This window comes from Anomaloglossus baeobatrachus, chromosome 8 (assembly GCF_048569485.1).
Source record: "Anomaloglossus baeobatrachus isolate aAnoBae1 chromosome 8, aAnoBae1.hap1, whole genome shotgun sequence".
Classification (NCBI taxonomy): Eukaryota; Metazoa; Chordata; class Amphibia; order Anura; family Aromobatidae; genus Anomaloglossus; species Anomaloglossus baeobatrachus.
The window spans coordinates 205,786,865-205,812,444 of NC_134360.1; the positions used below are offsets into that span (position 1 = coordinate 205,786,865).

General features: G+C 50.6%; 1 protein-coding gene across 1 annotated transcript in view; it reads right to left on the reverse strand.

Annotated features, from left to right (window-relative positions):
• The window catches only part of TUT4 (terminal uridylyl transferase 4), a 209,217-nt gene that overhangs the window by 35,443 nt on the left and 148,194 nt on the right, over positions 1-25,580 (reverse strand). The window contains exons 20-25 of the mRNA XM_075320092.1: positions 24,195-24,308; positions 23,782-23,859; positions 21,049-21,226; positions 20,895-20,942; positions 3,107-3,189; positions 2,035-2,150 (exon numbers count right to left, since the gene is read on the reverse strand). Coding sequence (XP_075176207.1) covers positions 2,035-2,150; positions 3,107-3,189; positions 20,895-20,942; positions 21,049-21,226; positions 23,782-23,859; positions 24,195-24,308 — 617 coding nt within the window. The remainder of the gene's footprint in view (positions 1-2,034; positions 2,151-3,106; positions 3,190-20,894; positions 20,943-21,048; positions 21,227-23,781; positions 23,860-24,194; positions 24,309-25,580) is intronic.

Consider the following 25,580-nt stretch of genomic DNA (forward strand, 5'->3'; position numbering starts at 1 on the left):
AAAATGCATACAAATATTATATATATATATATACACAGTTCCGCACTCTAGGGGGCCCAGCACCTATGGGAAGAAGCCACCTGGCGTACCGACCGCTCAAGCAGTGTGTGTGCCACCTGCCAGAAGTCCTCCACCGGCAGAATGTGCTTAAAAACATGGCTGTCGGCGTTCACAGGGGAGGAGGGAGCCGTGGGCGTAACCACAAAAGTGCGGGAATCTGGTGCCCCGGAGTGAAAAGTGAGGGGGGCGGAGGACAGCCAAGTGTGCTCCAGCCCTCACTGTCGGCGTCAGACCGACCGTCCCGCCCTTCCCCCTGACTGGCAGGTCCGGGGGCGGGAGTTTAAGGCACTAGGCCGCAAAAGCCGGGGGCTAAAGTTAAAAACCGCGGCCGGCAAGCAGGCGCGGTCGGCGCGGTAGTCCCGTACCAACCCCGCAGTCTGCAAAGTCTGAGGCCAAGGTGCTCCATGCACCGTCCCCAAGGGGACCCAGAGTACCTGTGCGGAGATCTGGTGCCCTAGAGTGATTAGTGAGGGGGGCGGAGGACAGAGAAGTGTGCTCCAGCCCTCACTGTCGGCGTCAGACCGACCGTCCCGCCCTTCCCCCTGACTGGCAGGCCCGGGGGCGGGAGTTTAAGGCACTAGGCCGCAAAAGCCGGGGACTAAAGTTAAAACCGCGGCCGGCAAGCAGGCGCGGTCGGCGCGGTAGTCCCGGCGTCATACCAATCACCGCAGTCGCTGCAGTGTCTGAGGTTAAGGTGCTCTATGCACCGTCCCCAAGGGGACACAGAGTACCTGTAGATGCAGGGCCCTGTCCCTGATGATACCCAGTCTCCTGTCCGTCAGAATCCCACAGGGGCTGCGGAGGGAGCCCGGTCCCAGCGCCTGGATGACCGGATAGGATCCCACTTCCCCAGAGCCCCTAAGGGATGGGGAAGGAAAACGGCATGTGGCTCCGGCCTGTGTACCCGCAATGGGTACCTCAACCTTAACAACACCGCCGACTTAGTGGGGTGAGAAGGGAGCATGCCGGGGGCCCTGTTAGGGCCCTCTTTTCTTCCATCCGATATAATCAGCAGCTGCTGCTGACTAAAATGGGAGCATGAGTGCATGTGTGCCTCCTTCAACACAAAGCATAAAACTGATGAGCCCGTGATGCACGGGAGGGTGTATAGGCAGAGGGGAGGGGTTACACTTTTTAAAGTGTAATACTTTGTGTGGCCTCCGGAGGCAGAAGCTATACACCCAATTGTCTGGGTCTCCCAATGGAGCGACAAAGAAATGGAAGTAAATACCTGAAAGCTTGATGTGTACATATAGCGGGTTTATATCTTATCCCTTTTACTATTTAACACCAAGTGTTCGGTTACTAAAACTATATCACATTAAAGGGGTTGTCTCGGACTAATGCAGGTCGTAAGTATCAACAGATAATCGATATGAGATCAGTGGGAGGTCCAACACCTGACGCCCCACCGAATCAGCCGATATGTGCTCTGGCATTGGCCAGATGTAACTACGCCGAAGCTCGGTACTATTGTAGCTGCTGCCAAGTACTCCCTTCGATTTCATACTGATCTTGAGGACAGGGCCATCAATATGTGAGTCCTAAATATCCTTTTAAAGGGAATCTGTCACCAGGTTTTTTCCACCGAATCTGAGAACAGCATGATTAAGGAAAAGAGACCCCAATTCCAGCGATGTGTCACTTACTGGGCTGCGCAGTGTAGCTTTTATAAAAATAACTGTTTAATTAGCAGGAGATTACTATTAGAGGACTACTTGGCTGCTGCCAGGTAGTCCAGCAGCTGCATGAGCTGATTATATTATATCTACTTTTAAATAACTACTGTACTAGATTTGCAGCAGAGAAAATGGTGATTTTATCAAAATTACAGCAAGCAGCCCAATAAGTGATACAACACTGGAATCAGGATCTCTGTCTCTACATTATGCTGCTATCAGATGGGGGAGCAAAAACCTGGTGACAGATTCCCTTTAAATGTGATGGTTGCTAGTACGGGTCGATGCTTCTTACCTCCTTCGTTTGGGACAATCCTTCATGTAATGGCCAATCTTCCCACATACTCGACAACATCTGTCATTAGGAGCCAGCTCCCCATCTGTTAAGACTTTGGAATCAAAAAAATATTCCTGCAAACAAAATAAAAAAAACACTTGAGAAAGTTCTAGACAAAATAAAGACGACCCTACCCTCTTCGGCTGCACCACTATGTTTTTTCAATGTTTGGCTATGCTAGTGATTATGGCTTACAGAGGTCTATGACCTTATTATTTCCGTTTGTGTCCAAAACATTTTACAAGGCATCCTTTACCTCCCACTGATCATTTCTCGTTGCGATACCAGTATTTTCACACATAACCACTGAGGCCAATGATTGGCTGCAGAGGTCAGTGTCAGTCATGAAATGCCAGAAATGGCAGCTTGCAAACAAAGCCACCTGGAAGGACCACTGATTCAGCAGGGGATTGTTTGTTGAGGTGAAATTGTTTTGTGCACCCCCCAAAACTGGGCCAACGCTTCAAAGGGAATCTGCCGGTAGGATCAACCCACTTAAGCAGTGTATATGGGCACGCAAGCTGGGATACCCAAACTAAGCGTCATCAGGAGGCAGAAGCTGAATCCACTTGATAGCAATGTATAGCCTGAAAAATCGGATTTTTCGAAAGAGCAAAATCAGGTTTTTTCCTTTAGATGTGCAGAGACAAAGAAGAAACTGAATAGGTATGTCATCAAACCCTTCCTCTTCCAAAAAACTTTGTACACTGGTGACTGCCCATATCATATGCCAAAAGACTGGGTTATGGCATCCAGAGTAACTGGGACAGGCCGTGCATGTGAACAGGGGACAGGTAACACTGATGGACAATCTAAAAAGTGGGTGTGAAGCCTAGAAATCCCAACAGGAACGGTTACTAGGTGCTAAACTGGAGGAATGTGTTTTTTCCTTTTTTTTTGCAATGGAACCCAGACTCCTGCTTTTTAACCTAAATGATAAAATTACTGCAAGACTTGGAAATGCAATGAGCAGAATCTTTTATGTTCTGTTGAATCTTGTGACCTTATAAAAAACAGAATGACCGCTTACTGCTTCAAGCCCGGGCTGTGGATAGTATGGGGTCCCAAACAACTTCCTTCCGTTAATGAATGCCTTCATGATGAAATTAGTCACTGAAAGAAAGAAAATGAAGAAAAAAAACAACCAAAAACATAAGTGTTATTCAACTACAGTGTATATATTTTAGACATATAGCTAATACAGGACCCGTATGAAGTAATTAAATGGTGGTTTAATGGTGAATCTTTAGGCGTGCACTACTTTGCCTGGGGCGGTGCACTCCTGACAGATCAGACCAGTTGCATGGTGTGGCCGCCGCCGGTCTGAATTGTGCACTCATCTGTTAGCAGCTTTGCCTCTGCAACGCGGAAAGTCCGCTTTACATGCAACGACATCGCTAACGAGATGTCGTTGGGGGTCACGGAATTCGTGACGCACATCCAGCCTCGTTAGCGACGTCGTTGCGTGTGACACGTACGAGCGACCGCTGACGATCCCAAATACTCTCAAAATTGTTGATCGTTGACACGTCGTTCCTTTCCCAAATATCATTGCTGCTTTTGAACGCAGGTTGTTCGTCGTTCCTGTGGCAGCACACATCGCTATGTGTGACACCGCAGGATCGAGGAACAACATCGTACCTGCGGCCACCGGCAATGAGGAAGGAAGGAAGTGGGCGGGATGTTCCGGCCGCTCATCTCCGCTTCAATTGGGCGGCTGCTTAGTGATGCCGCAGTGACGCCAAACAAACCTCTCCCTTAACCCCTTCACGACCATGGACGGATATATCCGTCGTGGAGCGTTTCCCGTTAAGCCCCGCCCCCTGCCGCGAGCAGGCGGCGGTGGTCGGCACACATATCCGCTGTTTTCAACAGCTGACATGTGTGCCTGCTAGCCGCGGGTGGAATCGCTTCCACCCGCGGCCATTAACCCCTTAAATCTTGCTGCCAAAGTCTGGCAGCAAGATCTAAATGCGTGCGGCCATGTTTTTTACTTACCGCCGCCCCCACCGGAAGTCACGTGCGTGATCACGTGACTATCGGTGGTTGCCATCGTAGCACAGGGTCATGTGATGATGCCTGCAGCTATGATGTTTTACTTTAGTTTTCCCTCTGCACGGAACAGAGGGAAAAAGAAAGTGACTGTATCTGCTGTTTACAGCTGTATAGCTGTGATCAGCAGATAGATAAGAGCGATCGGATTGCTGATCGCTATAGCCCCCTAGGGGGACTAGTAAAATAAAATAAAAAAAGTAAAAAAAGTTTAAAAAAAAAAAAGAAAAAAAAAAAACCCTAAAAGTTCAAATCACCCCCCTTTCCCCCATTGAAAATTAAAGGGTTAAAAAATAAATAAATACACACATATTTGGCATCGCCACGTTCAGAAATGCCCGATCTATCAAAATATAAAATCAATTAATCTGATTGGTAAACGGCGTAGTGGCAAAAAAATTCCAAACGACAAAATTACGTTTTTTGGTCGCTACACGTTTTACGCAAAATGCAATAACAGGCAATCAAAACGTAGCATCTGCGCAAAAATGGTACCATTAGAAACGTCAGCTCGAGACGCAAAAAATAAGCTGTCACTGAGCCATAGATCCCAAAAAATAAGAACGCTACGTGTTTCGGAAAATGGCGCAAAACGTGCGCCACTTTTATTGGACAAACTTGTGATTTTTTTTTAACCCCTTAGATACAAGTAAACCTATACATGTTTGGTGTCTACAAACTCGCACCGACCTCAGGCATCACACCCAAACATCAGTTTTTTACCATATAGTGAACACCGTGAATAAAACATCCCAAAAACTATTGTGCCATCACACTTTTTTTGCAATTTTTCCACATTTGGAATTTTTTTGCTGTTTTCCAGTACACCATATGGTAAAACGTATGGTTTCATTTAAAAGTACAACTTGTCCCGCAAAAAACAAGCCCTCATATGGCAAGATTGAGGGAAAAAATAAAAAAGTTACGGCTCTCGGAAGAAGGGGAGCAAAAAACAAAAACGGAAAGTGCCCTGGGGCTGAAGGGGTTAAAGGAGAGATTGTTCGGCGGCCACAGCAACGTCGTTGAAGAGGTAATTGCATGTGACGCTGTCGTAGCGATATTGTTCGCTGCGGCAGCGATCACCCCGTGACGCACCACCAACGTGGTCGGGTGCTATCGCTAGCGATGTCGCTGAACACTGAAGCTTGTTGAATTAAGCAATTTGGCCAGCATAATAGCGATACAAGGAGGATGTAAACCATAAACCCTGCTCTCACACACACGCTCCTTGCCTAGGTGACCGGCCATACTGGAACTGCTGGGTGGCCAAGCACTTTGCAATTTTACCCACTTATGAACTTGAGAGAACACCTTTAGGCCCTGTGCGCACACTGCGTTTATACCCGCGTTTTTGCTGCAGAAATTTCTTGAGAAAATGGTTGTAACCTTTCTGCAGACATTCCCCAGCAAAAGCTATGGAAAAAAAAAAAAAATAGCTGTGCGCACACTGCGTTTTTTTCTCAAGAACATTCTTTCTGCAGAATTTTTAGAGAAAAAGAATGATCATGTCACTTCTTTTCTGCAGGCACCTGCGTTTTTTTGCCATAGATAATGGTAAAATAATGCAGGGACTGACCTGTGGAAAAAACGCACCAAAAACGCCTGCGTTATTGGTGTGTTTTTTGAACGCAGGTGTGCTAATCTTTCACGCTCTAGAAATTTCTTGAGAAAAAGAGAATTTTGTTACTTACCGTAAATTCTTTTTCTTATAGTTCCGTCATGGGAGACCCAGACCATGGGTGTATAGCTACTGCCCCCGGAGGACACACAAAGTTACTACACTCAAAACGTGTAGCTCCTCCCTCCTAGCATATACACCCCCTGCCAGCCAGTCCTAGCCAGTTTAGTGCAAAAGCTGAAGGAGGACATCCACCCACAAGAAGAGACAGAGTAAAATCCGGAAGAACCGGAACTTCTGTCTACAACAATAACAGCCGGTGAAGACACACGGAACAAGAAACCTGCCAACAGGCAATAGGGAGGGTGCTGGGTCTCCCATGACGGAACTATAAGAAAAAGAATTTACGGTAAGCAACAAAATTCTCTTTTTCTTTATCGTTCCTATGGGAGACCCAGACCATGGGACGTTCAAAAGCAGTCCATGGGTGGGAATAAACAGACAACTGAGAAGCGGGCAAACCTAACTTCACAAATGGGCGACAGACGCCGGAAAAATGCGTCTGCCCAAGCCCGCGTCTGCCAAAGCATGAGCATGCCATGGGTAGTGCTTCGAAAAAGTATGCAGACTAATTCGAGCTGCAGTCTGACAGACCTACTGAGCCGTAACCTGGTGCCTGAAAGCCCAAAAAGGCGCCGACAGGTCTGATCAAATGTGCTCTGATCCCCGGCGGGGAAGGCACTTGAGTACACTTGTAGGTCTCGGAAATGGCCGACCTAAGCCAACGAACCAGGGTCGGCTTAGATGCCGAGAGACCGCTACGCTGACTAGCAGTCAGCACCAGAGAGGTGTGCACCGCCTAATAACGGCGGTGCGAGACACATAGATCCGGAGCGCCCGCACCAGATCCAGGATATGCAACGCTTCCTCAAGCGATGAACAGGAGCCGGACAAAAGGAAGGCAGGAAAATTGCCCCGGATAAGGTGGAAGCAGTAACCACCTCAGGGAAAAAAATCCGGAGTCGGACGAAGACCACCTTGTATTGATGCAAAAGACCAAAAAAAGGGGGTGACTCCGAGAGAGTGCAGCCAGAACTCTCTGGCGGGAAAATATAGCCACTAGAAAGACTACTTTCTGTGAAAGATGAAACAAAGAAACCTCCCTAAGAGGCGCAAAGGGGGGTTTCCGGGAACCGGGAGGAACGGATTAAGGTCCCAGGGCTCCATAGGCCGCCGGAAAGGCGGAATGATGTGAGATGCGCCCTTAAAGGAGCGCACCGGAGCCAGCCAGACAATACGCCGCTGGCACATACTGACAGAGCCGAGACCTGTCCCTTAATGAGGGATAGTCCTAGCTGTAGACCGGACTGTGGAAGGGACAGGAGGGTCGGCAAGGCCAAAAAGGTCAAAGGACACTTTGGAGCTCGAGTCATAGCGGAGATGACTTCAGGAAGGATATCAGAAGTCGCCAAGATCCAGGACTCAAGAGCTACGCCGTCAATCTGAGAATTCAGAATTCTGACGGAAAAAACGGACCTTTTGAGAAAAGGTCTGAACGGTCCGGAAAATGCCATGGCAACCCAACGGACAGAAGGAGCAGGTCAGAGTACCAAGCCTGCCTGGGTCAGTCTGGAGTATGAGAATGACCCGACGGCCCCCTTTACTGATCTTGCGCAGGACTCTGGACAAGAGGTAGAGGGTGAAATACGTAAAGAGACGAAGCTGGGATCAAACATGAACCAGTGTGTCTACCGCAAAACCTGAGGATTGTGGACCACGGTTGGACAGCTGAAATAGTCTGCCTCGCAGTTTTCACATCTAGGATGTGGGCTGCGGATACGGTGGACTAGAAGTCCCTTGTCCACTGAAGAATGTTGAGCCGCCAAGATTGCCAGGCGGCTGAGTGTCCCGCCCTGGAAGCTGATGTAGGAAAACGCTGTCACGTTGTCCGACTGGACTCGAATGTGCCTAGCCGCCAACAGATGGTGAAGGCTTAGAGAGCTAGAAATACAGCTCTGATTTCCAGCACATTGATCCAGAGGGCTGATTCGGACAGAGTCCAAGCGCCCTGCGCTCCACGGTGGAGATATACTGCTCCCAAGGCGGATAGGCTAGCATCCTGGTGAGGATCACCCGGGACGGGGCCAGAAAGGAGCGCCCCTGAGACAAGAGTGGCCGAAGCCACCACTGAAACGAGCCCCTGGTCAGTGGCGAAGCCACCACCCCGTGGGAGGAGGGAGTTCGCTTGTACAGCGGAAAACATCCAGTCTCCGAGGACGCAGGAGGAACTGGGCAAGGAATCGCTCCCATTGACGCCACCGTCTGACCAGCACCTGTATATGGTGTCTGATAGAACGACGTCGACCGCCAGCGGAGGGACTACTGATCGACTAAGAGCAGCTTCACAAGTGCCGAAAGAGTCTCGAGAAGGCCGTCCAGGGCAAAAGATCACTGCAAATCCCTAGGGGTGCAGGACCTTAAGCACAGCTGCCCCAATGAGAATACTCGAGGGGCCGTGGCTAACCCCAAGGGAAAAGCCACAAATTGGACCACTCCGATTGTCAAAACGTAGTCAACGCTGGTGTGAAACTGCGATTGACTCCTGCAGATAGGCATCCATGATGCCGATGGCTGCTAGGGAATCTCATTGGGTTCTTGATTGATCCGGTGAAAAACACACGGAACAAAACCGAGACTCCATGTGAAAACGCCACACCTGACTATGCTTGAAAAGCTAAAGATCCAGGTCGGAAGACACCGCCCTCTTCGGGGACTAGTAATAGATTTAAGCAAAAATCTCAGAACCGTTCCCAGCCGGGAACCGGTACAATTACTCCATTGGCCTGCAAGAAATGCCACGGCCTGTGAGAAGACGGCGGCCTTGGAGCCGGGAGGAGTTGACAGAAAAAATCTGTTTGGCGGGTGGACAGAATTCCATCCTGTAGCCATGGGAGATATAATCCCGCCCCCACTGAACGGAGACGTGTTAGAACCCTACGTCGCCAAGTGGAGAGAGCCTGCCCCCGACCAAGGAGGTTGTTGGCGTGGCTAGATAGCTCGGAGGAAGCTGACTCAGTGGCAGCATCTCTTGCGGTCTTCTGAAGACGCAGCTTCGAGCCATTTGGTTCTATGAACCTAGGCCGAGCGAGAGGACGATCAGATGGAGGAACGGAAACCACCGAAACCTCAACTGATTCCTGCCCTGGACAGGTTCCCTGGTTTAGGTTTGTGGCAAGGAAGAACACTCCCCGCCAAGAGCTTCCTTAATTTCATCCAGTTGGTTCAGAGGAAACTGGTCCCTCCGAAGCCACAGGGGCCTGCGGATAGCGAGGAAAGTAGCCAAGACCACCGCCGTGCGGTGTCCAGCCTGGCAGACCTGGCAGAGGATGAAAAGACTGAAGTCTGGAAGTTCAGGCAACCGTTTTGGGCATAGAGTCCCTGTGCGGGAATGCATCTCCTCCAGAGAAGCAGAGAAGGAACAAAAAAACCGCACTGCTGTAAAGCTGAGGAGAACGAAGCTCCTGCCGCCCCCATACCGACTTGGCCAAAAGGACAACCGGGCGGACCGCAAAACCTTAAGTGAGGAGCCATCAGCCACTGACATAACGGTCCGGGCTGAGCCACCTGAGGTGAATGAGCCCACTTCTTGACCACCATTGGTGGACAGGGGAAACACAGTCCCCAGAATCACGCTTCATGGGAAGCGACTGTCAGAGCGGACCCTGGGCTGGTGACAGGGGTCTGAAAACTGGAGTGGTTAAGGAACACACGTTGTGTTCACCTAGATAAGGTAATTCCGACTGATTGAGGTCCAGTACAAAATTAATGTACCGTGGGATCCTTATAGAGGTGCCGTCAGCCACTGATACAACTATCCGGGCTGAAAGTCTAGACACCGGAGTGGCCACCTTTGGCGAATGAGTACACTCCTTGACCACCTCTGATGGGAGGGGGAGACAGGCAGCAGAACCCCGCTGTGGGGTCTGCAGGACAGGCTGTGGGCTTGGACGCAGCGGGCTGAAAACTGGAGTGGTTAAAGAACACACTCCTCGTCCTATTAAAGGTATACTGATGCCTTTCTGCCAGCGGGAAATACTCCCCTGATACAGGCGGATGGATGTCCAATACAAGTATAATGGACGCAATCCAATCATTCGCATCTGCGTCACCTACGGACGGATCAATGTACATAAGGTAGCGTCCGAGCCCCTGGTAGAGACATCCTCCTCGTCCAGTGAGTCAGCTCGTAATCGGAGCTGCGGGACGGGGAGGACAGGGGACCCTGCGTCTCCCTGTCAGGAGGACAAGGTCTGAGCCCAGAAGGAGAGTCCCTTGTGAGCTTTGCTGAGCGAGCTGAAGCAGAAAACGCCCTGAGAAGGGGGCTGCATGCTCAGCAGATGCCGGGACAGCCGACCCCTGGAAATAGGATTCCCCCAGGGGTCAGCCACCGAAACCGGACCAGCTGGAGGGACCATTAATGAGCCTCCAAGCTGAGGGGCCACAGTGGTTATGAGCTCGGTTCATTCGCATCTCCTGCAGTGGACAATAAAAACAGCCTGCAGCCTCGCTCTGTGAGACATGCTGCAGAGGTGGGGGCTCTGTCTAGAATGTCTAGAGTACCCAAGACAGGGGTTCAGCCTGGGGAGACTCCAGGCTGAGGTACCACCACATAAGAACCATTACAGTGTGGGTCTGTGCCGGTTCAGGCAATATCAGCTTACATGCAGAACATGTAGTGTACAGCCTTGGAGCTTTGCTCCTAGTGTGAGACATGCTGCTGAGGAGGAGGTTCTATAATAAAGAATTAACTCCTTCAGAATGCCCTGAGAGTGTATAAAAGTGCACAACCAGAGGTTGTGACTTATCAGGCCGCTATATGAGTGCCCTCCGGATTCCAAGCCTGGACCCCCAGCCAGATATTCACTCCCTCTGCACTGCAGAGCAGCCAGCGCCGACCAGTGTACTAAGAACGCTGAGAAAATGGCGCCAGAGTGAGGGGGGGGGCGGGGGTTAACCCAGGAGCGGGAATCGGAGGGCTAAGGAGATGTACAGGGGAGGGAATCATCTCCTCAAAAAGGAGTGTCCTCCCCTGTGCAGAGCGGCCGGCGGGCGGCGCTGCAGTGTCCCCCTGCATGACTGACATGCAGGGGAACGAAACGAAACTAGGCCGCGGCTGAAGCCGGGGCCTAGAGTTATGCATGCGGCCGACAATCAGGCATCATCGGCGCGGTTCTCAGTAAAAACCGTGGAACCGGCCGGAAACACAGTAAAAAGCAGCATTATCAAAGTAAATCACTGTCCCCCCCAATAAAAGTGCCCCACATTGCAGAAAGACCCTCTGAATAACGTCTCTATACTTAGCTTTGAGACGCAGGGCCCAGTCCCTGGGTGGGGTGGGGGTTCAGTGCTCCGTCCAGCAGGGTCCTGCAAAAGGGCTGCGGATGGAGGCCGGTCTCCTGCAAGGCAGTGAGAACCGTGTTGGCTCTAACTTCAAGCCAGAGCCCCTAAGGGATGGTGAAGGAGCGCGGCATGAAGGGCTCCTGCCCTGAAGTCAACCTTAACAGCACCGCCGCCAGGGGGGTGAGAAGGGACATGCCGGGAGTCCAGTGGACCCGCTTTTCTTCCAAATCTTTAGAAAAATGAAAAATCAAAAAAGGATGCATGTGTGTGTGTGATCCTCCTGACACAAAGCATGAAACTGGCTAGGACTGGCTGGCAGGGGGTGTATATGCTAGGAGGGAGGAGCTACACGTTTTGAGTGTAGTAACTTTGTGTGTCCTCCGGGGGCAGTAGCTATACACCCATGGTCTGGGTCTCCCATAGGAACGATAAAGAAAAATCCTTTTTCTAGTGCGCACAGGGCCTTCATGCACAGCAGGTTAGGACTTCAGGAGGACGGGGCGTTAAGAGTCGGTGAAGCCAAATTCACACATCTCTTTTTTGCAGTCCAAGTACAGACCCACGGTGCAAGAACCAGCCGAGGGTCTCCTGCTCTGAAACCAGGCCGGTCTTCGTACGTGGAATGCAAAACACAAAAGTAATATCCAGCCCACACATCTCTGTTACCACTTTTAAGGTAATCTTAACTTTCACATTGTGTTCTGTGGTCATCACTATTGTGGAGTATTGTGGCTGTCACGAACCACCGGGGGGGGTCACTCAGAAATCTCCCGCGCTGGCTACCAGTACGTCACAATCGGGGGGTAACAAGTGGGGGTCACCCCTCCTTTATACCTCCCGACCGACAGACAGAGCACGTGACGCGCTCTCTAGCGCCCCTCTTATAGTCAGGCCAATTATGGAATTGCCCGACAATAAGCAAGGAGGCCGCTATACTACTTATGCCGATTATTGAAGGGTCCCCAGTGAGAGTAGGGTATATATTCCCCCGACCTCCGCGGGCGGAATATATAAAATCTCCCCGAATCTCACTGGCCTCCCCACAATAATCCTTGGCACAACTCGCTGCCACCAACCGCTTCACGGTAACTATTAGCCGAACACACAGACGTGGGATTCAAGATCGAGATAACAGAACAGCCCAAGATTAATTATATAATTTAATCAGCCTAAAGCACACTAGAACTACAATATATACAATAGGGAATCTACAGAATATACATATGTCAGAGTACAGTTACAGATAAAGCATGGTTTACAAACAGGTATGCAATTCAATCAGTTACCTTGTGCGTCTGGCCACAGGGGGGCGCTGTAGACCAGGTTTCCAGGAACTCCCACAGATGTTTCCTACACGTGACCCCCAGCGAAAGAACGCTGGAAAATGGCCGAAGTAGGGTTATCAACCTGGGCAAATCCAGGTCCCCTCCTACCTTAGTGACCTCAGAGGGAGCACTGCTCCACCCCTGGCTGGAGTTATGGACAATCCACAACATGGAATATGGGCCATAACTTTGCCTGGGAGCGTCGTAGGCGGACGCCGACGCTCTCATTGTGACAGCTATGAATTTAGCTACAGAACGAGAGGTTTCATGACTTGTCTACTAGTTCCCCATTGGCTGATATCACGCCTGGGGTATTTCCCAAGCTCCCGCTCCCATAAAAAGGGTGTGCCAGCATCGTCCGCATGCGGAGACACCATTTTTATGGTTGCCATATTTATCGGAAATATGGCTTGCGAGATATGAACCATTTTTTACTGGAGTCGTTCTGTCTGGATACTTCCAAGCTTGCTAATTAGATAGCAGCTCCTACCACAGGGTCACGGCAGGGAGTCATCCTGTGTCCATTGTTCCCACATCACCTAATTTCCATATCATAGGAGATGGCCATGGGATGTGACACCTTCACAGATGCTGGACATTGAGGACAAGAAGGGAGGGGGGCACTGCCAGGGAGTGATGAGCGATTATGACTGGAAGTCATAATTCATCTTCATATCCCGGGATTTGCCTCACACCTCCCCCCTTTTGAGGGCGCTAGGGGGCAGCACACTCCGGTGTTCCCCCGTGCGCCCGTCCGCGACCTCTCCTTGTCGGGACAGCCCGTCTGCGTTACCGTGGTCACGGCCCCTTTTGTGGCGAATGGTGAAGTTGTATTGCTGGAGCGCAAGGCTCCATCGCAACAATCGCCCATTCGTCCCAGAGACGGTGTGCAACCAGCTGAGGGGATTGTGGTCCGTCTCCACGATGAAGTGGCGCCCGTATAGATAGGGTTGCAGACGCTGCAGGGCCCACACTATGGCCAGGCACTCCTTCTCCATCGTGGAATAGGCCACTTCCCTTGGTAACAGCTTCCTGCTCAGGTACAAGACTGGGTGCTCTTGGCTCGCAGAGTCCACCTGGCTGAGCACCGCACCGAGGCCGAAGTCACTGGCGTCGGTCTGTACTACAAACGGCCGCGTGAAGTCGGCTGCCTGTAGCACGGGCGGGCTGGACAGGGCGTCCTTTAGGGCCCGGAAGGCTGTCTCGCAGTCCATTGTCCAATCGACTGCAGAGGGCAGCTTCTTCTTGGTGAGGTCCGTCAAGGGCTTTGCCAGGCTACTATAGCGTGGAACAAACCTCCTATAGTACCCGGCGGTCCCTAAGAAGGACATCACCTGCTTCTTGGTCCTGGGGGTGGGCCAGGATGCGATGGCCTCCACTTTCTCAGGCTCGGGCTTCAGTGTTCTCCCGCCTACCCGGTGACCGAGGTACTGGACCTCGCTCATGGCCAGCTGACACTTTCCCGGCTTGATGGTCAAACCTGCCCGGTGGATCCGCCTGAGCACCTGTGCTAGATGCTCTAGGTGGTCCTCCCAGGTGGGACTGAAGACGGCAATGTCATCCAGGTACGCGGCCGCGTACCCTTCAAGTCCCTTGAGCAGGGTGTTGACCATCCGCTGGAAAGTGGCAGGGGCATTCCTCATCCCGAATGGCATCACCGTGGACTCGTATAGTCCAAATGGGGTAATAAAGGCAGAGCGTTCCCTGGCCTTACGAGTCAGGGGGATCTGCCAATATCCCCGGCTCAGGTCCATGATGGTCAGGTACTGAGCCCCGGCCAACTGATCGAGCAGGTCATCGATGCGTGGCATTGGGTACGCATCGGCGACCGTGACAGCATTGAGCCCCCTGTAGTCCACGCAGAACCGAGTGGTTCGGTCCTTCTTAGGGACGAGGACTACAGGCGAGGCCCAAGCGCTGTTGGATGCCTGGATCACCCCCAGCTTCAGCATCTCGTCAATCTCCTGGCGCATGTGTTGCTGCACCTCCAGGGAGACCCGATATGCTGAACGCCGGATCGGGGGATGATCCCCAGTGTCCACGTGATGGACAGCCAAGTCAGTCCTTCCGGGCTGGTTGGTAAACAACCCCCGGAAGGGGAGGAGGGTGGCCCACAGCTGGGACCGTTGGTCCTCCAAGAGCTGGTGGCCAACCTCCACATCCTCAATGGATCCGCCTGCCCTAACCTGGGCTAGCATATCCAAGAGGGTTTCCGCTTCTCCCTCCTCGGGCAGGTTGCACACGGGGAGCGCACATGCCTCCCGCTCATGATGTGCCTTCATCATGTTCACATGGAAGGGCTTCCGCCTTCCACGGGCAGGGTCCAGGGTGACCAGGTACGTCACAGGGTTGAGCTGCTGGTACACGAGGTATGGGCCTTCCCAGGCTACCTGAAGCTTGTCCTGTGGTACGGGGACCAGTACCCACACCTTTTGACCCACTTGGTAGGTCCTCTCACAAGCGTTCTGGTCGTACCAACGCTTCTGATCGGCCTGGGCTTGAGCCATATTGTCGTGTACCAGTTGCGTCAAGGCCTGCATTTTGTCCCGGAAGCGCATGACATACTCGATAACCGACACTCCAGGGGTGGCCAAATCCCCTTCCCAAGCCTCTTTCACCAGAGCCAGGGGGCCCCGCACACGTCGCCCGTACAGGAGCTCAAACGGTGAGAATCCTGTTGAGGCCTGTGGAACCTCCCGGTAAGCAAATAACAGGTGTGGGAGATACCGCTCCCAGTCACGCCCATGGGAGTCGACCAACATCTTAAGCATCTGCTTTAAGGTGCCATTGAACCGCTCGCACAGGCCATTAGTCTGTGGATGGTACGGGCTGGCCACCAGATGTCGCACCTGGACTTGCTTACAGAGGGCCTCCATCAGCTGGGACATGAATTGGGTCCCCCGGTCAGTGAGCATTTCCTGGGGAAAACCCACTCGGGAGAAAATCTCCAGCAATGCGGTGGCCACCTTGTCAGCCCGAATGGACGACAAGGCCACTGCTTCTGGGTACCGGGTGGCATAGTCCACTACCGTCAGTATGAAGCGTTTCCCGGAGCTGCTGGGGATGGCCAGCGGGCCGACCAGATCCACAGCCACCCTCCTGAAAGGCTCATCGATGATGGGCAGAGATACCAGTGGGGCTTTGGGGCGTGGCCCCGCCTTCCCCACTCTCTGACAGGTTTCACACGAACGGCAGTAGGCAGCCACATCGGCCCCCATTTTTGGCCAGTAGAAATGCTGGTTTAACCTGGCCTTGGTCTTAGCGATCCCTAGGTGTCCGGCCATCGGAATCTCATGTGCGATCCGCAACAACTCCGTCCGGAACGGATAGGGTACCACCAACTGTCGGTCCCTGGGCCACGCCTCCGGTGAACCCTGCTGGACCGTGGCCCGGTACAGCCGTCCTTGGTCCCAGACCACTCGCTCCGGGTCCGAGTCCGAGGGAGGCTGTGCCGCCTGCTCCTTAAGAGCTTTCAGGCTGTCGTCAGCTTCTAACGCTGCCTGAAACCCCTGACTAGATGTGGCCAGAATCGACGAGACTGTCACATCTTCGGTCAGTACCCCGGGACCTGTGTCCTGGCCTCCACCTGACTCGGCTGCCACTTGGTCAGAAGGGGAAGAGCTATCGGACCTCCGGGAGGCCCCTTGGCTTCCAGCACTCCCACTGCGGGTGACAGCGGCCACAGCCGCTGCGACCGTGGGTCGTGCCTGCTCCTCCTCCGTTCCTGACCAAGTCGCCGGTTCAGGCAGACCGACCTGGCTTCCTGACACCCCGGTTGTGGGGGAACCATGCACCGAGATCTTACCTGGGAGCACTTCCGCTCCTGGACCGGCCCCAATCTCACCTGCCTGTTCCCCTCCTGCAGCAACAGAACCCCGCTGTGAAATCTCTGGGGACCCCACATTTGCTGTGGTAGCCCCCACCCCACACACTGGTCCTCCCCCTGCAGCACCCTGCTCTCTGCTTATCCCTGCAGAGGGCAACAGATCCCAGCTCACAGGCTGGTTACTTGTAGAGGCATTGTCACACCTTTCTCTGACCCCCTCCCCTGTCACAGCTGCAGCTGTGTGTGTGTCTATGGTGTCTGTGCAAGCAGAAATATCAGAGTTCACTCCCCCCTCTCTCACATCATTCATAGATAACACATTAACCTTGTCAGGAGTCATGTCCGTACTGGCTGAAGGTTCAGCCCTTGGTGGGGGCCCAAACTGGGAGGTTATCTGCCCCAAATCTGTCCCAAGTAGCACGTTTGCGGGGATCCGATCAGTTACCCCCACCTCCCTCACCCCTCGCCCTGCGCCCCAGTCCACATAAATGTCAGCAACAGGCAGCGCCGGGTCAATGCCTCCAATCCCGGAGACAGCGAGGGTTTTTCCAGGGATCAAGTCTTGGGGGGACACCATCTCAGGCCGCACCAGAGTCACCTCCGAGGCGCTGTCTCGCAGTCCTATGGTCACAGACCGGCCGACGGTGACAGGTTGGAAGCTGTCCAGGGACCTACCACCACCCCCACCCACACAATACACCTTGGGCGGCCCTTGGGACGGGGACGGAGCCGGGGCCTTGGGACGCTGAGGGCACATGGCCTTGAAGTGTCCAGGTAGGTTGCACTGGTGGCACCGTCTTGGCTCTGCCACGGGCCTGGAGAGGGGAGTTGAGGGGGACACCCCCTGCAGTCTAGGGGCAGGTGGGGCAGTCGCAGAATTCATCTTACCCCCTCTCCAGGTGCTGCTGGTGGCTGCTCTCCTGGCCTCAGGAGCCCGATTGTTGGTGTAGTCATCGGCCAGGGCAGCTGTAGCCGTGGACCCCTTTGGCTTCTGGTCTCGGATGAACTGGCGGAGATCCTCAGGGCAGTTCCACAAGAGTTGCTCCGTGATGAACAAGTCCAGGATCTCCGGTCCGGTGGAAAGCTGCAGGCCTTGGGTCCAGTGGTCGGCAGCTCGGGCAAGTGCCCGCCTGTGGTCAGCCCAGGAGTCCTTTGGTCCCTTCTGTAGGCTCCGGAACTTCTTGCGGTAGGACTCTGGAGTGAGGTTGTACTGTTGGATCAGGGCCCGCTTGATGGTGTCGTAGCCCTGATCTGCCTCAGCAGGCAAGTCCCCAAGGATTTCCAGGGCCTTACCCCTTAAACGGGGGGTCAGGTATTTGGCCCACTGATCCTTGTCCAGATGGTGCTGCAGGCAAGTCCGTTCAAAAGCAGTCAGGAAAGAGTCCAAGTCTCCATCCTTCTCCAGCACTGGGAAGTCCTCAACACGGACCTTTGGAAGTTTGGTGTCTTGAAGGTCACGTGTGGCTGATGAGGGCCGGAGCTGAGCTAGCTGCAGCTGGTGGTCCCGGTCTGCCTGTTGCCGTCGCTCCGCAGCCTCACGCTCTGCCTGGCGCTCTTCACGCGCTGCCTGCCGCTCTGCCTGCCGCTCCGCAGCCTCACACGCGGCCCTGCGCTCTGCCATGAGTTCCCTGTAGCCCTCCCGGTCTCCAGCCTGGAGAAGGGCCATAGCCATTTGAAGAAGGCTATCCGAGCCTCCCAGGCTCGGTGGAATGGCACGTGGTGATCTGCGGCCCGCTGCGGAGCCTGGTGATTCACTGTCCATTGCAGAGCGGAGGGCTGGCATCTGGCTCGTTGAGGACCCTTGGGTGAGCTGCTCCTCATCTTGTCCAGCAGTGCCAGGTTGTGCAATGTCCTCTGCAGAGCTGTTTTCTGGCGTCGAGCTCCTGGAGGACTCGTGGGCAACCTCCTCATTACTGTCCACAGCACCGTCCTCCCTCTCTTCGGCTCCTGTTTTAGCATTGGCCAGTTGCCTAGCTCTGCTCCTGGTGCCATCAGCCATTCTTGCAGACTTTTGGTCACTGACACAGAACTGACACCTGATGCCTCCACACACCTTACAGTATCTGCACTCTGACACTCTAGTGTTGAGCTAGTCTGAAGACCCCAGCAGCCACAGCTGCTGCAGGCAGTCTTTAGTGTCTGGGAGTATGGGTCTCACACTCACACACACTATTATCTCGATCCCACCGCTATGCCACCAATATGTCACGAACCACCGGGGGGATCACTCAGAAATCCCCCGCGCTGGCTACCAGTACGTCACAATCGGGGGGTAACAAGTGGGGGTCACCCCTCCTTTATACCTCCCGACCGACAGACAGAGCACGTGACGCGCTCTCTAGCGCCCCTCTTATAGTCAGGCCAATTATGGAATTGCCCGACAATAAGCAAGGAGGCCGCTATACTACTTATGCCGATTATTGAAGGGTCCCCAGTGAGAGTAGGGTATATATTCCCCCGACCTCCGCGGGCGGAATATATAAAATCTCCCCGAATCTCACTGGCCTCCCCACAATAATCCTTGGCACAACTCGCTGCCACCAACCGCTTCACGGTAACTATTAGCCGAACACACAGACGTGGGATTCAAGATCGAGATAACAGAACAGCCCAAGATTAATTATATAATTTAATCAGCCTAAAGCACACTAGAACTACAATATATACAATAGGGAATCTACAGAATATACATATGTCAGAGTACAGTTACAGATAAAGCATGGTTTACAAACAGGTATGCAATTCAATCAGTTACCTTGTGCGTCTGGCCACAGGGGGGCGCTGTAGACCAGGTTTCCAGGAACTCCCACAGATGTTTCCTACACGTGACCCCCAGCGAAAGAACGCTGGAAAATGGCCGAAGTAGGGTTATCAACCTGGGCAAATCCAGGTCCCCTCCTACCTTAGTGACCTCAGAGGGAGCACTGCTCCACCCCTGGCTGGAGTTATGGACAATCCACAACATGGAATATGGGCCATAACTTTGCCTGGGAGCGTCGTAGGCGGACGCCGACGCTCTCATTGTGACAGCTATGAATTTAGCTACAGAACGAGAGGTTTCATGACTTGTCTACTAGTTCCCCATTGGCTGATATCACGCCTGGGGTATTTCCCAAGCTCCCGCTCCCATAAAAAGGGTGTGCCAGCATCGTCCGCATGCGGAGACACCATTTTTATGGTTGCCATATTTATCGGAAATATGGCTTGCGAGATATGAACCATTTTTTACTGGAGTCGTTCTGTCTGGATACTTCCAAGCTTGCTAATTAGATAGCAGCTCCTACCACAGGGTCACGGCAGGGAGTCATCCTGTGTCCATTGTTCCCACATCACCTAATTTCCATATCATAGGAGATGGCCATGGGATGTGACACCTTCACAGATGCTGGACATTGAGGACAAGAAGGGAGGGGGGCACTGCCAGGGAGTGATGAGCGATTATGACTGGAAGTCATAATTCATCTTCATATCCCGGGATTTGCCTCACAGTGGCCATCACAGCCTCACTTGTCTCACTGCAGATTTTATGGGAATCTAATGTTAAAGGGAAAGTGTCAACCAGTGGTGTAACTAGAGTTCAATGGGCCCCGGAGCAAAATTTGGATCTGCCCCTGCCCCCCATGCTAGTCAGATGTATGTATACATTTAGCGTTCTAAATCCGATCAAGACATAAGAGTTGCCCCCCCCCATGTAATAATGTAACCCAGTCCTGTTTTAATGTACTCTATCCTGGCTTCCTTCCTGGTAAATATGTCCCCCATCCTGGTATATATATTCCCCATCCTGGCATGTCCCCCATTCTACTAAATATGTCCCCCATCCTGGTACATGCTGTCCCCCTCCTGGTAAGTATGTTCCTCTACTGGTATATACTGCGCTCATCCTCCCTGGCTCTCACGTCACGCGACGTCCTTCTCTATAATCAACCTGCAGTGGCCGGCAGCTTTCATTGGTGTCCATGCAAGACGTCATTATCACGTGCCGCCTCAGTCACGGGGGCGCCGCTAAAAGCTGACGACTTCTGTTTGGCTGGCAGCATATAATGCAGTGCAGGGGCGCATTTCAGCTAGATGTGCGTCCGAAGCCGCACATCCAGCTGAAGCAGGGGTTGGGGCAGCCGGCCCCCTGCACCCCTGGGTCTGGCCGCGATTCCGATCGTTCCGCCCCTGGTGCAAACATGGAAAGGATAAACCATAATTGCCTAATAGTAGCAGGTCACACTTCTGGGATCCACATCTATCTGAGTGACGGGGGTCCCCTTTTCAGACTGCTATCTGCTGCATCCAGACTGCTATGGGTGTTACATGACTGTCAAATAAGCAATTTCAACAGGGTCCCACAATCTAAACAATTTACTAAAAATGTTCAAAATGGGAATATCCTTTTCAGGCCTTTTCGTACATTAAAGGCTCCAGGAAATACAGAGGACAGTCTACACTTTGAGTTTGTGAAGGAAGGTGCAGAGAATCAATAATACACGTTAGGTCTTTGATTGCAAAATCTTATGAGAATCATTTTTAAGAAACGCAATAAATAGATCCAAAAGAAAATGCAGAAATAAATGAAAGGAACAGAATCCCAATACACGATACTTACTTTTCCTTGAGACTCCAGCTCCAAGGTTATGATTAAGATCAAATGGATCTAAGGCAAGGAAACGGGGACAAGTGAAAATCCAGTATTCTCAGTACATGACAACAAATAAATAATACTTTATTACCTTTTCTTTAAGATGTTGTGTAATACAAACCTTCAATAGCGATGCACTTGGACGTCCATTGCTTCTCAAATGTCGTAAGCAATTTTTTCTGCCTGATGCTGATGACGTACTCCTTGAAGTCAAACTCTTCTGTGTAAAATCTAAGGAAGCCGAGCCACAGCTCCCCTAGAGATTCAGTATTCTGCCCCAGAGACGGAAACCGGCTCCTCTGCAACAACAAGAAAAAACAAACAATAAATTCAGCTTACATATGCCAGGTAAGAAGAGCTACCAAAACAATGGAGGCTTCCAGTATAGTGATCATCTGTGAATGTTATATGTGCTAACCTTTCTTTTTGGAGACTGAAGGGGGTGTCGAGGATACAGTCACCTTGGTGAAGTGGGTCCCAAATGCCTCCCTTCAACATAAGATGACACCAGTATGAGTTGGAGGGGGACCAGTTACAAATTTTGGATTGGATCTCCAACTAACCCTCTCTGAGATGACCTTTACTATGCTGCTTTCCCGCAGCTCCATCTTGCTTCTGTCTCTATATAGGTAGAGATTCGCACTGTCCTTGACCAATGTCCAGTCCGGTCCTCCGTGGTAGCCAGCCATAAAGTCTGTGCTCCGAATGTTCGGCCCGGTACCCCCGCGTGCATCCTGTGCTTACTAAGCTCCGTGATGTTATGATATTGCAAGAGGCCTAGTCATTAGTAAGCACCGGAGGCGACCCGGGTGCAGAAATATAAACTGGCCACCACAGAGGAGCAGTCTGTGGCATCATCATGATTCGAAATGCTCATCTCTACATACATGTCAATAATCTTGCAGCAGTTGTGCAAAAATCATTAACCCCTTAATGACCGCGGGTAGTAAAATTACATCCTAAACCACCATAGTGTAATCCCCGCCGGCTACTGACGGCAGTCGGTGGGGATCCATGCACATGTCAGCTGATTTGCACAGCTGACATGTGTGCCTCTCAGGCAAGAGTGGATCCGCGTTCCACCCATGCCTGTTAACCCCTTAAATGGCGTTGTCAAAATGTCACAGCGCCATTTAAATGCCAGTCGCAGTGTGAAGGTAGCCTAGGCTATAAATTGTTTGTTCAAACGTAATAAGAATATCTGTGCATGTAAATAATCAAAATGTAGATGTCATTGCATAATTATCTGTGTGTCTATATGACAATTGCACAGACGCCATAATATGATTCTAGGTTGTATCTTCAGGAAAGGGTTAACCAAAGATAATGAAGCCAGAATGTTAAACAGTGAAAGTCTTAATGATGGTTAGTAAAAGTCTTATCAGTGGTTTCACACACAGAAAGAATGTATAATGAACAGAGATGTATTTTACAGCATACTGGGAAAGATTGGGGAGTTGAATACTCCCTACTCCCTGTTCTAGTTTAAAGGTCTGTGTTGCATTCTGTATAATTGAGTCTTTTCCAATACACGAGCCCAGTTGATGACGCTGGCTCAAAGAGTGAACACAGCTTCTGTGATCATTGCTTCTGAGTTATTTATTATATCTGCGCAGATATATAGCTAACACGGCACCGGCCTCTGGATACCCTGAACGAAGATACCATTAGCTATCTTTACCTAAATTTCTACCTTGACAGCAGTACATTTTCACTTACCCAGCCCCATCGCCGAAACTGTGACGTTATCACTCTGAGCCGATGGTTGTCATGGTAGCACAGGGTCATGTGATGACTCCTGTAGCTATCATGACTCACTTCCTGTAACAGGCAGCCGAGTGCTGCAGGTTACAAGAGGTCAGTATTTCTGCTGACCTCAGCTGTGTAGCTGTGATCAACAGAAATGAATGAGCGATCAGGGAAACTAGTAAAATAAAAAAAATAATTAAAAATAAAAAAAATAAAAAACCCTAAAAGTTCAAATCACCCCTTCTTCGCCCCATTGAAAATTAAAGGGTTAAACAAATAGAAAATATACACATATTTGGTATTGCCGCGTTTAGAAATGCCTGATTTATCAAAATATAAAACCAATTCATCTGATCGGTAAATGGTGTAGTGGCAAAAAAAATCCAAACGCCAAAATTATGGTTTTTGGTCGCCACAAATTTTGCACAAAATGCAATAACCGGCGATCATAACGTAGCATCTGCGCAAAAATGGTACCAATAAAAACGTCAGCTCGAAACGCAAAAAGTAAGCAGTCACTGAGCCATAAATCCTGAAAAATGACAACGCTACGGATCATGGAAAATGGTGCAAAAAGTGCACCACTTTTTTGGACAAACTCCAGATTTATTTTTTTTAACCCCTTAGATAAATGTAAACCTATACATGTTTGGTTTCTACGAAGTCTTACCGACCTGAGGCATCACACCGACATCAGTTTTACCATATAGTGAACACAGTGAATAAAATATCTCAAAAACAATTATGCAATCTCTTTTTTTTTGCAATTTTTCTGCACTTGAAATTTTTTCTTGTTTTCCAGTACACTATATGGTAAAACGTACGGTTTTATTTAAAAGTACAACTCGTCCCGCAAAAAACAATCCCTCATATGGCAAGATTGACGGAAAAATTTAAAAAAAAAAGTTACGGCTCTCGGAAGAAGGGGAGCAAAAAACAAAAAAAAACCCTGAAAATTGTCAGGGGGTGATGGGGTTAATGGCTGTAATTATGCCAAAATGTAATGAAATCTGCAACAGGCCGGAGCGATATAGTGTGAACACAGCCTAACAGTAGGGCTTTGATCTACATACTAATCTAGACTTCCAGGGATTGGAGCACTTACCAACTCTTCTGTGTTATCAAAGAAAAAGGCGTTCCAGCCGTCCACCATCCTTCGTGGAATAACATGCCCGTCGTATATCTAAGTACACAGAAATAGGACCCTTTTAAAATGGAGTTTCTAAACCTGACACCCCTAATTAATACTTTATTAGGGGATTCTGAGTTGATAGTTAGAAGCGGCCCCCCTATTCATATTCACTATAAAGGACTGGACACGTTCACGTACTTCATTTACATAGTTGAAATGCATTTCAAAACGGTGCAATTCTCTATTTGCCCACTGGAGGCACTGCAGGGAAATTGAGCACTTGCCGCTGTATCCGTCGTGATGGTTATGGGATTACAACGGTCATCCATTAATCTTCATATCTCCACCTTATAGTTCTCTTTACCTAGACTCCTGCCATTTCTTACCTCTTGTAGCACCGGTATGACGGGTGGTTTTCTCTGCTGGAGGAAATACAGGACCATAAGGATGTACGCATAGGAAGACAGGCTCCCCCTTGATGCATCACCTATATCACAGCGCTAAAACAAAAAAACAAGAACGTGTGTTATTCCACAATACAAGCAAAAGGGAATCACGTAAAAAAAAACCAATTCTAATATGTATCAACTAACAAAATACCCGCGGATTCACTCGCGGAAAACAAAATGTTGAATTGTTGGTTACACTTGCTAAGGTTACATTTTCAGTTCCACCCTGAAGAAGGAATCTTCAGTGTTTAATTTTTTTTTTTATTTCTCTTTTTTTATTATTTGTTTATTTTTATAATTTTTTTGTAACACTGAGGCGAACAAAGAATAGTCCTTAGTATTATGACCCTTAGTAGTCACCTCACGCTGATCAGAGGTCTCAAATTTCGGTTATGAGAATCGCCTCACAGTCAGACTGTTCTAGTTGACCATAGCAACCAATCAGAGCTCAGCTTTCACTTTACCTCAACAGCTTCAATGCTGAAAGCTGCACTCTGGTTGCATTAGACAACCAGAACACTCTTACTGTGAGGTAAATTTCTTAAATGAGGCACCAGTTACTTCTGCGGTGGCTATAGGCAACCAGAACAATCTTATTGTGAGGCAATCCTCATAAGATGAAGCCCCAGTTAATGCTGCAGTGGCTATAGGCAACCAGAGTAATCTTACTGTGAGGCAATTCTCATAAATGAGGCTCTAATTACTGGTGCACTGGCTGTTGCTATAGTTACTGACTTTAGAGCGAGTTAGCAGGTTACCCCACCTTAGTGACTATATGGTTGCTGCCCCTTTAAGAGTGACTCTTTGGGCGCCATGGAGTTAATTCTTTAAGACCCTTTTGGCAAAAAGTGTGATTTTGCATTCGACAGACCTCAATTTTCTCCTTTATTTCTATAGAGCCCAAAATTGGGGAGGGGCGCACATCTCGTGAGGGGGGGGGGGGGGCATTTTGAGTTTTAAAGAAGCTTTCCACTACTAATGTGACCCCCATTCTTTTATCCTAACTTTTCCTAACTAACACTTTCCTACTATAATTCTGATATCTACTCTGCTCCTGTTAGCTTATCTCTAATAGGCTTGTAAGTATCTTTATTATTGTTGTTGTAGCTTTGATACTTTTGACTGCATAACGGAATCAGACCAACTGAGCAGAGCACATCACTAGATGGGAGGGGCTGCCTCTCTGTGAGTGACAGCAGTCTGGGCACGCATGCCCACATCACACTTCACTGTCCTCTCAGCCCCCACCAGTGCTGCTGTGCCCTGCTCAGTTGGTCCGATTCCGGTCTGCAGTCAGAAGGATCAAAACTACAACTATAAAGA